The following is a 15,062-nucleotide window of genomic DNA, read 5'->3' on the forward strand; positions in this document are numbered from 1 at the left end:
TTAGCTACTCTTGAGGAAAAGGTATTACTAATAGTATATCCCTATTATAAAGAAATACTATTAGCTAGAAGAAATTTAGTAGTTTATTAACCTCTTTATAATTATTTAAATATTTAAAGAATTTGTTTTTAAAAAAAAAAATTACCATTTAATTTTGTAAGACTTTAATAATAAATATATATTGATAATTAAATTATCTATTGTAAAAAAAAGCTATAGAAGGCGAGACTATCTAAATACCGACTAATACTAAAGAGTACATCGAGCCACTTTACGCAGAAACAGCAACCTTGGCAGCACATGGATAGTCGATATATCCAGCAGAGTCACTCGTGTAGTACGTGTTCCTCTCACCCTGAGTAAGGTCCAAACCATGCTGCAGCTTCAACACCAAATCAGGATTCGACACAAAGTCCCTCCCAAACATGACCATGATTTCCTTGTCTGGATGCTCACTGTCGACAAGATCCTGTGCACCTTGCAGCTTGTACCCTCCTGCAATGAGGAAAGGACTCTTCCAGATATCATACGCAAAGTCGAGCTTTTCCTGACCATTGTTGATGTCGTCGGTGCTGCCGCAGATTCGTGATTCTACCAGATGAAGGTAGGCTAGATCAAGAGTCTTTGCTTTGCCGATGATGTCTGTGAATTGGGGAATGGGGTCCTTCATTCGCATACCTTGGAAGGTACTCCATGGACTGAGACGCAGACCAACGCGCTCTGGTCCGATGGCTTTGACGACGCGTTCCATAATCTCGCTAATGAAGCGCGATCTGTTCTCGATGTTTGCACCAAACTCATCGTCACGGTGATTACTGACATCTTGAAGAAATTGATCAAGAAGATATCCATTTGCACCGTGAATCTCTACTCCATCAAAACCTGCTGCAACTGCGTTCTTTGAGGCAGTCTCGAAAGCGTCGATCATGTCGTGGATCTCTGCAAGAGTCATAGCTCTCGGCTGAGCGTTACTCCCCTCAAATGCGACCGGACTCGCAGATATAATATCGATTCCCTCCTCTTTCGCAACTTCAACAGTGGCAGCTCTACCCATGGCAAAAAGCTGGACAAAGATATAACTACCCTTGCTGTGGACCTCATCTGTGATGGTTTTCCAGGCAGTGACTTGTTCCTGGTTCCAGATCCCAGGTGTTCTGGCAAATCCACCACCTGCAGCAGGCGAGACAAGAGTTCCCTCCGTAATGATGAGTGTACCCGGTGTGGAAGCACGTTGACTGTAGTATTCCTTCATCAGGGCGTTGGGAATACGGTCCACGCTTGCTCGGAGTCGAGTCATGGGTGCCATGCCGACTCGATGTTGGACTTGAATGTTGCCAATTTTCATAGGCTGGAAAAGACGTGAGTCTGGCATGGTGAAAGTGTAGGTGAAAGAGAAGGTAAGATGTTGGTTCAAAGTATTGATTTCTGTTGCTTCGAAATCGATAATAGCAGTAGTTGCTGAGTGTTTGAGTTATATCAACGAGATGTCCCTATCGTCCCAACGTCGTTCTTTTATACCTCCAATCTTCATGACAAACGCCACCGCTCAAATTATCCTCAGGACATGATTAGAAATACTGCAGAAAATATGCTCAAATTTTACCGTGAGATTGCTATCATTGACGCTCGTCTTTGCGGGGATATGAGGCTATCGCGAAATCCATCATTCCACATCCAGTAATGAGATACTTCCTAATCAGGAAACAAGATTTTTCTTGTCTGGGACTAGCTTAAATCTGACTCGGTGGGGCAAGCTAAAGCTGTGATTTATCAGCAGAGTCGATGTATGATGAGATTCTGAGCTACGGCAGTCTTACCGTTGTGATACATGCCTGAAAACCCGAATGCAGCTTCTTTAAACCCATTTCACACTGCCTTGTAGAATTGGATAAGTTTTTGTTTAGAAAAAGTAAGTTAGATGGTGATTGTATATTTCTCGTCTAACCTTGGCAGTGTCGCAATTCCAATTCATTACTTTCCAAACTCCCAACGAGCAGAATGGCAAGACAACGAGACGAGTCGTGCGTTCACATGCGGTGAAACAAGCGTTGCAGAATAAACGGAACCTCAAACAAGCATCTATGGAGAACTTTTGCATTCACACTGTGAAGGGTGGGAAGAGTGTAAAACGAGCCATACGCAAAGGAATCCCTGACGAATCTTTAGTCTCACCACCAACTACATTGGGCGCGAGCACAATTGATCCATTCGATAGCCTTCCAATTAAAGGAGCAAGATTACAACATCTACTTAATAATCGTCAGTCTCTCAATCCATTTGCATGTAGGATCTAGCATTGACTGACAATCAAAACACAGATGAAGCCCGGCTAGCTCCGGAGCCAGTCTTTAGTGTTTCCAAAGACCTCGACTTTCAGAACTTCCACTCAGTTTTCCGGTCTGGCCTGGTTGAACCTGCCTTGTCGAATGCAGTGATGCTTTCTTTAGCATTCGCAGCTAGCGGAGGCGTCATTAACAAGGAATGTCTTATCTACCGAGGCCAAGCCATCCATCATATCCGTGAGACAATGGCCTTGAACAACAAATCTGTGTCGGAGTCGACAATCGGCGCGATATTACTGTTAGTTGGAGTTGAGGCAAGAGACTCGAACTTAAGGCTTACGTGTGGAGTAGCTAACGTGAATTTACCAGGCCAGACTAGGGACGGTGTCACAAGTAGACATGCACATGGGAGCTGTACAGCTTCTACTCACAACATGCCAGACTTCAGGCACCCGTCTAACTGAGGGAATCAAGCGTGCTATATTCTGGTAAGCTCCCCGAACTTCATCTCTTTCCTTCAACTAATGTCTGCAACAGGCAGGACCTGAATTCTTCAATCGTGGTTGGTTCAAAGCGCATATTCAACCACAAGACCTTCGCTGAGCTTGAGTGGGAGAGAAACTCTGTTACTAGAGATCTTTTGCAACTACCACCGGGCTTACAGATACGGTCTCATCTGTTCAGTGACGAGTTTATAGAAGTACTAGAAGATATCTACGCTCTTGAACGAATACGCGACGATTATCGACCAGCCGATTGCGTGGTGTCAGCGGTGTTCATCAATGGCCAGACGGCATCTATACAATCACGGCTAGAAGCTCTTCCGAAGGAGACACAAATATCAAGATGTTGCTATCTTGGGGCGTATCTGTGCTCTGTCATGTTATGCTGCACGGTGTGGTGCGCTTTGGTAATTCCTGTGAGTACTTAGCTGACTCTATGGTGCCGTTATGCTAACCTTGTAGACCAACATATCTACACAGCTGCTCTGTGAAATTCAACAAACATATAAAGATCCAGTGTGGGACGAGCATGCAGATTTATTGCTCTGGCTTATCTACATTGGAGGCGCGTTCTCTCCGCGTGGACCTGTACGCTCAGGTTACATTGACATGTTGAGATCAGTAACGTCCGATAGATATGGTGGGTTAAAGTCATGGAATGCAACATACGAGATACTGCGGGACTTTCTTTGGTCAGATCTAGCATTTAGAATCGATGTCAGGAAGCTCTGGGGGGAGGCGTTTGCGCAATCCTAATTGGGAAGGAGATTGTTGTCATTTCTGCATCAAATGTCGTACCACTCATAAAGAACATCTGGAAAAGGTCTTATCCATAGCACTGTGATATCCTAGCACAATAGTTAGTGTGGTAGTCTATCTGTGTAGTAAATCTTATCTATAATGATAAGCGTCATCGACCAAGGCGGGGGCTTCAGAGGACACGACGTCATTTGTACGTGTTGACGTCGTTGATGTTTCTACAAGATACGCTGAACTTCTGCAAATACTACGTTATAAGACGTCTCTTGCTTCTCTTTCCACTATTAACGACTGCAATCGAAAGAACACCTCAATCAAGATGACCTCAAAGAACGTTTTCATGTAAGCTTCTTACTCAATTGACCATTCATGTTCTAACATCGATCAGCACTGGTACTACCGGTTTCATCGGCGGCGACGCATTTTATGCATTGACAAAAGCGCAGCCAAGCTGGAAGTACACTATTCTCGTCAGAAGTGAAGAGAAGGGAAAGGATGTCCAGAAACAATATCCTGATGTGAAGCTGGCCATTGGATCACTAGACGACTCCGACGTTATCAAGAAGGCTGCTTCAGAGGCTGATATTGTTATTCGTGAGTTTATCTTCAATTGTACTACAAAATTCGCATTGCTAATTGACCGTTTAGATACTGCTGACAGCTCTGATCATGCTGGAGCAGCACGCGCTATTGGAGCCGGCTTGCAGGCTACACACTCTGCATCGAACCCCGGCTATTGGATTCATGTCAGCGGTACGGGAATTCTCTGCTGGTATGACCAAGACAACAAGCGCTACGGCGAAGCACCCCTTCCAGAGCAATCGTACGATGATTTGGAGGGTGTCGACAAGGTCACATCTCTGCCTGATACTGCCTTTCACCGCGACGTTGATAAGATCGTCCTAGAAGAGGCTGCAAAGAACCCTGATGCTGTCAAGGTCGCTATTGTGTGTCCTCCCACAATCTACGGAACAGGCCGAGGACCAATCAACCAGCGTAGTCGACAAATTCCAGGCTTGGCCGAAACTACACTCGAGAAAGGATTTGGACCCATCATCGGTGCCGGAAAGACAGAATGGGACAATGTCCACGTCCACGACCTATCAACTCTGTTCGTCCTCCTTTCTCAACGAGCAGCATCTTCCGACAATGAGAACGAGCAAGAGATCTGGGGTCCAAAGGGTTACTTCTTCGCTGAAAACGGTACACACAAGTGGAGCGCTATCTCAACTCTTCTTGCCAAGGAGGCTAAGAAGCAGGGTCTGATTGATAGTGATGAGACAAAGGTGCTTGATGTGGATGAAGCGCAGGAGAAGCTTGGATTCCAGGCTCTTTCGTGGGGATTGAATAGTCGTGGTGATGCAAAGAGGGCGAGAAAGTACGTGGGTTGGAAGCCTGAGAGTCCTAGTTTGGAGGAGTGGTTACCTGAGGCGATTCAGGTTGAGGCTCGACGACTTAAGAAGATTTAAAGCTTCTTCATCTATTATGTGAAACACACATAACTCAAGACGAATATCTAAGATGCTCATCAAATCATTCTCTCACTTTTAGTGAAATGGTGGTTGTTTATGTAACAAAATGCACTGGAAATCTAACCCTACATGCCAACACCAGTGACAATTAATGAATTGCCAGTTCCTTTATATAGTGTCTACAATAGGAGGTTAAAGAAACTCCGTCGATAGTGGTTTTGATCGCATTTTGTCATTCCCTCCCTAATTGTATACATTGACAACAAAGATCACCGCACCGGACCAAGCACGCCCGATCAATACCCCGGGCCACTTCCCTCACAAAAAGCATCACTTATCGGCTCCGATTCCCCCGAGACGCCACAAGCTCGTGCGGGGAAAAACGAGTCTAACCGACCCAAGGATAATTGATTGCCAAAATCTTGCTCTGAAGCCTTTGACTCCGGGGTAGATCTGGGGTAAAGAGCGGAACTCCATGCATCGGGCATCGGCGTAAATCCCTTCTAGCGTACTAAATCTTGGTTTGGGCGGTAGATTATCTCCTGATCTTCTGGTACGAGCGCTTCGGTAACTCAACCGAAAAAGAAACACCTCCAGAGATATAAAGACTGTGGAGATCACGTTCGGCGTTTTGTATCCAGTTGGAGATATCTCTCTGCTGTTCAAAGTTCAACATGGCTTCCAAACAGGGAATTGAAGAGGCGCATATCCAAGACGCTGACGCGAATGAGTTCCAGGGTCTTGTTCTCAAAGATGTCATCCCAACCGATCGCCCGCCATGGTACGCGGATTGGACGCTGTGGAAGCTCAATCTGTTACTTCTGAGTGGTCTGTTAACTCAGACGGCCACTGGGTTCGATGCAAGTAAGAATACCATGACAACTCCTCAGTAGATTAGCCACAATGTGCTAATGAAGCAGGCATGCTTAATGGTGCACAGTCTCTCCCACAATGGCAGGAATATTTCGGTGAACCCAAAGGAACTCGTCTTGGAGCCATGACCTTTGGTCCCAACGGTGGTGTCCTCATCTCGATCCTCATCTCCTCTCAGCTTTGCGACTGGCTCGGTCGTCGAATTCCGATTCTCATGGGCTCACTCACCATCATCGTCGGTGCCATTGTCCAGACCTGCTCCTACAACTACGGCATGTTCGTCGCGTCCCGATTCATCATCGGCTTTGGTCTAGGAATCGTTTCAACAGCCGCACCACCTTTACTATCCGAAGTTACATATCCCACACACCGAGGAAAGGTCGTGTCTTTCATGATGGTATCTTGGCCACTTGGTGCTATCATCGCTGCTTGGGTCACGTACGGCAGTTTCACAATGACTAGTTCTTGGGCATGGCGTCTTCCCAGTCTTTTGCAGGCTACTTTCTCCGTTATTCAGGCTTCTCTGGTCATGTTTGCGCCTGAATCACCGCGTTGGCTGATCTACAAGGGTCGATACAAGGAAGCTCAGGACATTTTGGTCAAGTGGCACGGTTACGGAGATCCCAACTCTAGACTGGCTCGCTTCGAGATGGCTGAGATTACTGCGACTCTTGAGATTGAGAAAATCCAGCAAAAGTCACGATGGGCAGAGTGGGTTTCTTCTCGTGGTAACTGGCATCGATTCTTCCTTGCCTTGTACATTCCCGCTATGTTGCAATGGTCTGGAAACGCGCTCACCTCATACTACCTTGCCAAAGTGCTCAACTCGATTAATATCACCGACCACAAGACGCAACTACTTTTGAACGGCGGTCTTCAGATGTGGGGTTTCCTCTCCGCTGTTGTCTTTGCGACGCTGGTTGATAAATTCGGTCGTCGTTCTCTCTTCCTCCTTGGTATGTCAGGTATGGGCGCTTCGTATATCATCTGGACAATCTGCTCTGCGCGCAACCAGCAAGAGAACTTTGAACACATTGGTTTTGCCGGTGCAGTTCTAGCCATGATCTTTGTCTTTTCCTTCTTCTACCACGCTATCAGCCCCATCGGCGCGACATATATCATGGAGGCTACACCATATTCTCTTCGCGCAAAGGCGTCCATGCTCTACCAGTTGACAGGTAATCTGGCGGGTGTGTACAACGCTTTTGCGAACCCTGTTGCAATGGAGGCGATTTCGTGGAAGTACTACATTGTTTGGTGTGTTGCTATTGGCATTCATTTGACACTGATTTTCTTCTTCTTTCCTGAGACCAAGGGTCGTTCTCTGGAGGAAGTGGCAGAGATTTTTGATGGGCCTGATGCGCCGGTTGGAGCCAATGCAATTGGGCAGAAGAAGGTTGATGACATGGCGATGCATTAGATGGACAGTAGTCTAGATATATTCTAGAATGTTATGTGCTATGCATTAATTGAGTTGTAAATAACTGCAAATACGTCTCCATGCCTTTGTTAACCTGTATGATAACAAATATGTCAATTTCACTCCATGGATAGGGTAACCTTACCAAGGCCAGTTGCTAGTCATGCCTCAACAGCAGACCACCATCGAATTTAAACTCGGTCTAGGCAAACGCCGAGGAGATCAGGCGATTGGTCAAGGTGGAGAGAAAGTGCTGCAGTCAGAGCCAAGTCGGACATGTCTCAGCCCCCCGCGCGATCAGAGCTCAAATAGCCCCATGGGGAAATGCTCGGAATTCTACCTCAACAGGCGGGGAACAGAGACAACAGGAATATAATAGATAATTATCTCTTACGCGATTCAACATATTTAAACAGAGCCTCATTTTGGTTCAAACATTCATCTTTGTTGTCTGTTTGTATTCTTAACGTCGGTTTTCTGTCTTCACTTCACAAACCAGGATGACCCTTACAACAAGCCCCAAAGTCGACCGTGCGTCCCCTGTAGCAATCTCGCTAGACCTCCTCAACTAACAATCTCTAGCAATCGTGGTCGATGGGACATCATTCGCCCTCAACGGCAAGAATGTCTCCTACCGCTTCCATGTCGATTCAGCGACCGGGGACCTTCTTCTGGACCATTTCGGTTCCCGCGTGACAGAAAACCCCATTGCCCAGATCCAATCCAACGGCGGAGGCTGGTCCACGCAGGCCCATCTTCGCCGGGAGTTTCCAGACCTCGGCAGAGGAGACTTTCGCACCCCTGCTGTGCACATCAAGCACGCAAAGGGCTTCACGGTCTGTGATTTCAAGTACAAGTCATACACAATTACTAAAGGCAAGCCTGCTTTGGAGAAATTGCCTTGTACGTTTGGCTCAGACGATGGTGTTTCAACGCTTGTGATTCATCTATGCGATGAGCAGAGTTCTGTTGGAGCTGATCTGTCTTATTCGATCTTTCCCAACTCTGATGCTATTGTCAGAAATGTCAGAGTTATCAACAATAGTGATGATGTCATTGTTGTTGAGAAACTGGCTAGCTTCAGCGTTGATTTCCCCCACGACGAGTATGATATGTTGCACCTCCGGGGAGAATGGACAAGGGAATGCAGCAGGACTCGCCGAAAGGTCGAGTATGGAACGCAAGGGTAAGTAAAGAAAATCCCACAGACATTCCTTCGCTAACAGTCACAGATTTGGAAGCACGACTGGTTACTCGTCTCATTACCATAACCCATTCTTGTCTTTGGTCAACCCAACCACAACCGAGTCTCACGGCGACGCTTGGGGCTTCTCTCTCGTCTATACCGGCTCTTTCAACGTCGAAGTTGAAAAGAGTCACCAAGGATTAACCCGAGCAGTCATTGGCATAAACCCATGCCAACTCTCCTGGCCATTGCGTTCCGGCGAGACTCTCCAATCCCCAGAATGTGTTTCCATCTTTTCCAATCTCGGCATCGGCGAAATGTCACGAAAGTTCCACCGTCTCTATCGTCGCAACCTCATCAGAAGCAAATTTGTTAACGAAACTCGCCCAGTCCTGCTCAACAGCTGGGAAGGTCTCTACTTCAACTTTGACCAAAAGACGATTTACAAGCTCGCTCAAGAGTCTGCTAAATTAGGCGCCAAGCTCTTTGTGCTTGATGATGGGTGGTTTGGAGATAAGCACCCTCGTATCAACGACCACGCTGGATTGGGCGACTGGGTCGTAAATCCCAAGAGATTCCCCGATGGCTTGGGTCCTCTTGTTGAGAGTGTCAACAAGCTCAAGGCTGCCGGGTCGGAGGAGAACCTTCAATTTGGCATTTGGGTCGAGCCTGAGATGGTCAACCAGAAATCCGAGCTTTATGAACAGCACCCCGAGTGGGTTTTGAGCGCAGGTACCTACACACGCAGCGAGACTCGTCAACAGCTTGTCCTCAACGTAGCACTTCCCGAGGTGCAGGAGTACATCATCGATTCAGTGGCCAAGATCCTGGATTCAGCACCCATCACCTACGTCAAATGGGACAATAACCGAGCTATGCATGAAAGTCCAACACCTGGTAACCAACACGCTTACATGCTTGGTATCTACCATGTCTTTGACGTGCTGACGACTCGCTTTCCCCATGTTCTCTGGGAAGGTTGTGCTTCCGGCGGCGGTCGATTCGATCCTGGCATCCTACAATATTTCCCACAGGTCTGGACATCCGACAATATGGATGCCTACGATCGCGTTCACATCCAGTTTGGTACATCGTTGGTGTACCCACCGTCAACCATGGGAGCGCATGTGTGTTCTTCCCCGAACGACGTAACAGGACGTTCCATCCCAATGCGCTTCCGAGCTCATGTCGCCATGATGGGAGGCTCCTTTGGGTTTGAACTTGACCCGGACCACACACCCGAGGAAGACAAGAAGCAGATCCCAGAACTCATTGCGCTGGCTGAGAGGATCAACCCTATCATCATCAGTGGTGACATGTGGCGTCTTGTGCTGCCTGAAAAGTCCAACTTCCCTGCAGCAATCTTTGTTTCGGAAGATGGAAGCGAAGCTGTCCTCTTTGCCTTCCAATTGATGTCAACTACCGTTTCCAACTTCCCTCTGCTTCGCCTTGCAGGCCTTGACCCGAATGCGAGATACAAGCTTGATGGTGGTGATATTTATTCTGGAGCAACATTGATGAACGGTGGTATTCAGTATCGATTCGGTACTGACTATGATAGCAAGGTTGTTCTTTTGGAGCGTGTTTAAAAAACAGGGCATTGCATTTGATCAAATTGTTGATAGCAAAGGTACGAGATATAGATACAGAACACAAAAGGCACAATGAGAAATGATGCAGCTTTTCATTAAAATAGGGATTATATTAATTTTACTCTAGAAAATAGACTCAATCAAAAGACAGACCAATTTCGGGATCAAACTGCTCACATGCGATCGATGCCTCACTCCACGTACTCGTCACAGTAGGAGTGCTTAAATCCAACAAGTCAAGACCAGTCTCTGGTGCCCAAGGCACCGGCTCAGCAAATTCTTCACTTCCTTCCGAGATCTCCTCCACGATCGCATCCAACTTGCAATTTTCCTCGTCCAGCATATCCCATTGAAGATCAATATGTGCGCTTGGATCTGAAAGAGAAAACAGTGCTTCTGAGTGCCGGAGAAGATTCGGTAGTAGGTGGGATTGTGATCCTCGAACGGTGGATAAAGCATGGATGACTACGGAGAGCAAATCACGAGGGCCGTTATCTAGAGCGTTGCATGTCCAACCTGGTAGTTGAGCTGTGTCGGCAAGACTCACTCCGACATCAAAAAGCTTTTGTTCCTAGAGATAATGTTAGAAATGATTGGTAAATGAACGTGTATCTTACCATTCCAATGCCATGACAGTCTTTAGACTTGGTCCCCACAGACCCCAAAGCTGACATGATGATCTTCCCTGCATCCATCGGAAGAGCAAGCGGAAGCAAGAGCCCAAATCCAGATGCAGAAGACGGATTCTGTCCAAATGCAATGCGCCACATAGATATGCGAAGCCACTGCTGCGTTATAAGGGTGTCGAATCGTTGACTTTCGATAATTGATTGCTCTGGTTTGACCTTGCAGAGCTTTTCGTTTATGGTGTGGACAAGCTTTAAATCTTCGAATCGTCTGTCGTCGTTCTCGGGTTGCCATTCATATAGCGAGTATGGAAGCGATTCGAAGAGGCTGATGTGGTTTATAAAATCATGCATGACTACTGGGCAGTTCGAGTCAACGACTTGGGGTTTGTTGACGGTGCTTCGTAGCATGACTGATCTTCGATGCTGTAAAGCGAATGTCCTAGAGACTGGAGTTAATTTTGTAAGAGGCCAAGACATGATGGAAATCTACCTTTCTGTTACAAATAAAAGCCAAAATACTCGCCGTCTCTTTTCTCTCTCTTCATCAGGCAATCCATGGTAGCCCGATTCCCGCGTCAAGTCAAGCGCTTGAGCAAGAGTGATGCTCTGATTGAGGTAGTACCAAGCATGACGAGAGTCGTCGAGGTTCCCGTAGCTTGCAAAGAGGAAAAATGAGGCGAGAACGGAGTCAAGGGTCGTGTCATCAATAACGCTGTACTGCCGAAGAGAATTCTCGGCAAGACTGACTAGAATGTCTCCATCCAGTCGTGGTTCAGGTGGAATTTCCGCGTTGAGGTCATTGTCGGAACCGTCAACGCGTTTATCCAGTCGTAGTTGCATCCGCGTCGCGGCACTTATGGCAAGTATGAGAGCATACCGTGATGGTGGGAGTTGGCCTAGTCTGGATGCGTCGGCAAGAATGTCGTCGTCGACCACGGGCATGATCGGGTAGAGAAATCTCTGGAAGAGCTGAATGTGAGCGGCGAGGGATTGAGACATGCGTTTGCAGAGGTCCTCGGTTTCGAAGATGGAGTCATTGGATAACGTCGGTATCTCTGGTCCGATGTAAAGAGCCGTGTCTTCTAGATTCACATCTTGTGGTGCTGAAAGAGACTGAAGGTTGAGACGCGATGGTGACTGCGTTTGGACCTCGGTTTGTGTCTGGGATGCTGGCTCACTTTTGCTCGGCTGTGCTGCACTCGGTTGATCCCCCGGCGTCACGATCCTGAATTGATATGCATCAACTGTTTCAAGACCCTGTCGGAGCTGGGCCTGTCGTCTCCCTTGGCCTTGCTTTGGCCCTTTTCTTCGAATGCTGTGACGATATTGACAACGGAGATCTCCGAGGTGGCAATTCTTGCAGGGCAGACCACGATCACACTTGACCTTGCGGAACCGGCAATTATCGCAGACCTGGCCGCGCTTTTCCTGGATAGAGGTAGCCATCGTAGTCCCGCCAGACCGGGGCAACTGTTTTGACTCAATGGAGATATAGTCGGCTGATCCAGAGCTTATGCAGTCACCTTGTTTTTTCATTCTCATTCTACCACCTGCTGTTCTCGGTCCGAACAAAGCAGCGAAGAGGGGTACCCACTGGATTCTAGTTAGTTCGTTTACGGTACCAATGAGAATATCGTTACATCAAGTACAGGGCTAAGCTTTTCTTTGGGAAGGTCGAGTAGTCTAGTCCACATGGGGTAATTTTCGGATTCTCAACGAGTCAAGTCGGACGACTGCCACCTCCCCATGGGGCGAACATGCATACCCCATGGGGACGAGAAGGGAGGAAACAGTTTATTGGGAAGTATATCCGATCTGAGAGCTAAGAGTTCCCATTATATAACCTCACGGATGCGACACCGATCAAGCCAGGATCATCATCAGCATCTGCATCTCATTCTCTTGTCTCACAATCTCTACAACTCGATCTATCACAATCAGGATGGGCAAGGAAATCCTCGATGCATCGGTCTCACACGCCGAGAGCTACGATGTCGAAGCCCGAGTTGCCAGCAAAGGCGTCAACGACACCACTGATCAAGCCCGTCTTGGCGCCGAAGCCGAACATAACCTCCCTCCTCTCCAAGCCGTTCGAAAATACCCATGGACCGTCTTTTGGTGTCTTGTCGTCTCCATGTGTGTCGTAATGGAAGGCTACGATACCAATCTGCTTTCCAACTTCTACGCTTACCCGGCTTTCGCTAAAAAGTACGGCCACTGGAATGAAGAGACAAACAACTACCAGCTTTCTGCTCCCTGGCAGGCTGGACTTGGCAATGGTGCTGGTGTCGGTGCCTTCTTTGGCACACTGCTCAATGGATTGCTTGTTACCAAGTTCGGCCACATCAAGGTCCTCATTGGTTCATTGATTGCCCTTACCGCCTTCATCTTCATCACCTTCTTTGCGCCCAACACCACTGTACTTCTCGTGGGCCAGCTCCTCTGCGGTCTTCCCTGGGGTGTCTTCGCTACCACTGCTCCTGCGTATGCCTCAGAGGTCTTGCCCATGTCTCTTCGCGTCTACATGACTAGTTGGACCAACATGTGCTTCATCATCGGTCAACTCATCTCAGCTGGAGTCATGGCTGGTCTTGTCAACACACCAGCACCCTGGGCATACAGAATCCCCTTTGCTCTTCAGTGGTTCTGGCCTGTTATCCTGATCCCAACGCTCTGCTTCGCTCCCGACACACCCTGGCATCTCGTCCGAATGGGAGACCACGAAGGTGCCCTTAAGAACCTGCGACGCCTCCGACCCAGTGCCACCGACGAAGAACTCCGCGATGCTCTTGGCCTCATTGTCTATACCAACAACCTCGAAGAGAAGCTTTCGGTCGGTACTTCATACTGGGATTGCTTCAAGGGCTTTGAGCTTCGACGAACCGAGATCGCGATTGTTTGTTTCGCTGGTCAGATCCTATCGGGTCTGTACTTTGCATACAACTCCACATACTTCTTCCAGCAAGTTGGACTTGGCTCAACCACGACCTATTACCTCAATGTTGGTGGTAACGGAATGGCTCTTTTCGCTACAATCCTGTCCTGGATCTGTGTCATGCCCTATGTTGGTCGACGAACAGCCTACCTCTATGGTATGTTCACCATGGGCATCATTCTCTTCATCATTGGAATCCTCAACACTCGAACCGAGAACGACAAGATCGGCATGACTCAAGCTGTCCTGACCCTCATCTGGACCTTCGTCTTTCAGCTCTCCGCCGGTCAGCTTGGTTGGGCTCTCCCAGCTGAGATTGGTTCCACCCGACTTCGCCAGAAGACCATCTGCCTGGCCCGTAACGGTTACGCTATCATGGCTGTCATCGCCGGTGTCCTTCAGCCGTACTTCATGAACCCTACCGAGTGGAACCTCAAGGGCTACACCGGCTTTGTCTGGGGAAGCACTGCATTCCTCGTCTTCGTTTGGGGTTACTTCCGTCTTCCGGAAACCCGCAACCGAACCTTTGAGGAGCTTGATGTTATGTTTGCCAAGGGTGTTTCTGCTCGCAAGTTTAGCTCTTACCAGATTGATTCGTTCCACGAGGCCCAGTATGCTGTGGAGCAGACTGAACTAAAGGCTTAGATGAATGGATAACTAGGGCAGAAGAGGGGAATTGTGGTGATGTGGAAGCATAAGTAGGCTAGAAAGAATAGTATTGAATGAATTTCACGACTTCTTACGTTAAATAATGACTTGATGTCTCGTCCTGAAGCGTAGAGTAAACTTGCGACGTCTAGTGTACTCTGATAAAGCTATTTTCATCCTCTACAATGTAGTACATACTTCAACAGTCTCATCTTTTCGAGTTAGCGTTTTCCATCTTGGGAACACTATCAAAATAGCATTAACCCAATGAATATACGGATAGCGCAGAATAATGGCTTGCCCTGCCTTTCCAGTGAAGTTTTGGCTTGGCAATAGAGTGGTAGGTTTGCCCAACTTGATGAATTAAAGTCGACTCCATATTAACGCGCGCGACCAATTCCAAGGCTTCGAAGGCCCTCTACCTGTTGCGGCATTCCCAAAAAGCCATCAACATATTTATTAGTTACTTTTTGATGCGCTAACCATTGCCCGTATTACTGAAGCCATTCAAGATATGCTCGTCCAAATCACCAGGTTTTGCCCTACATGAGTGTCGTCGGAGAAGGTGAATATCGTCCCTGATTTTGGTCTGCTAGCCCTGTCGGTGAAGGGTTATGTTATTCAACCATCCGTCATTTTGACAACGCTGTTTAGATATCAGTGGTACCAGGTGATGTAATGTCATTTACCCATTTGTTCAGTCTGACCGTTCTTGTGAAAGGCTCATTGGCATTTGGCAAGTTCATTAGCCATGCCTTGTTCT

General features: G+C 47.6%; 6 protein-coding genes across 6 annotated transcripts; 4 read left to right on the forward strand and 2 right to left on the reverse strand.

Moving 5' to 3' along the window:
* Positions 1 to 271: 271 nt before the first annotated feature.
* Positions 272 to 1,372, reverse strand: FGSG_00065 (uncharacterized protein; the record flags this gene model as incomplete). The annotated part of the gene is made up of 1 exon (XM_011317359.1): positions 272 to 1,372. One exon carries the CDS (start codon positions 1,370 to 1,372, stop codon positions 272 to 274), a length of 1,101 nt encoding a protein of 366 aa, XP_011315661.1.
* A 2,491-nt stretch (positions 1,373 to 3,863) lies between these two features.
* FGSG_00066 (uncharacterized protein) lies at positions 3,864 to 5,013 on the forward strand (the record flags this gene model as incomplete). Its single annotated transcript, XM_011317360.1, has 3 exons — positions 3,864 to 3,886; positions 3,933 to 4,138; positions 4,193 to 5,013. 3 exons carry the CDS (start codon positions 3,864 to 3,866, stop codon positions 5,011 to 5,013), a joined length of 1,050 nt encoding a protein of 349 aa, XP_011315662.1.
* A 677-nt stretch (positions 5,014 to 5,690) lies between these two features.
* Positions 5,691 to 7,309, forward strand: FGSG_00067 (uncharacterized protein; the record flags this gene model as incomplete). The annotated part of the gene is made up of 2 exons (XM_011317361.1): positions 5,691 to 5,880; positions 5,937 to 7,309. The coding sequence occupies 2 exons, from the start codon at positions 5,691 to 5,693 to the stop codon at positions 7,307 to 7,309; spliced, it is 1,563 nt and encodes a 520-aa protein (XP_011315663.1).
* Positions 7,310 to 7,809: 500 nt separating this feature from the next.
* FGSG_00068 (alpha-galactosidase C precursor) lies at positions 7,810 to 10,084 on the forward strand (the record flags this gene model as incomplete). The annotated part of the gene is made up of 3 exons (XM_011317362.1): positions 7,810 to 7,840; positions 7,892 to 8,495; positions 8,542 to 10,084. The coding sequence occupies 3 exons, from the start codon at positions 7,810 to 7,812 to the stop codon at positions 10,082 to 10,084; spliced, it is 2,178 nt and encodes a 725-aa protein (XP_011315664.1).
* Positions 10,085 to 10,223: 139 nt separating this feature from the next.
* Positions 10,224 to 12,162, reverse strand: FGSG_00069 (uncharacterized protein; the record flags this gene model as incomplete). Its single annotated transcript, XM_011317363.1, has 3 exons — positions 10,224 to 10,658; positions 10,705 to 11,155; positions 11,207 to 12,162. The coding sequence occupies 3 exons, from the start codon at positions 12,160 to 12,162 to the stop codon at positions 10,224 to 10,226; spliced, it is 1,842 nt and encodes a 613-aa protein (XP_011315665.1).
* Positions 12,163 to 12,658: 496 nt separating this feature from the next.
* On the forward strand, positions 12,659 to 14,296 carry FGSG_00070 (uncharacterized protein; the record flags this gene model as incomplete). The annotated part of the gene is made up of 1 exon (XM_011317364.1): positions 12,659 to 14,296. One exon carries the CDS (start codon positions 12,659 to 12,661, stop codon positions 14,294 to 14,296), a length of 1,638 nt encoding a protein of 545 aa, XP_011315666.1.
* Between the last annotated feature and the right edge of the window lie 766 nt (positions 14,297 to 15,062).

This window comes from Fusarium graminearum, chromosome 1 (genome assembly GCF_000240135.3).
Source record: "Fusarium graminearum PH-1 chromosome 1, whole genome shotgun sequence".
In the NCBI taxonomy this organism is placed as follows: domain Eukaryota; kingdom Fungi; phylum Ascomycota; class Sordariomycetes; order Hypocreales; family Nectriaceae; genus Fusarium; species Fusarium graminearum.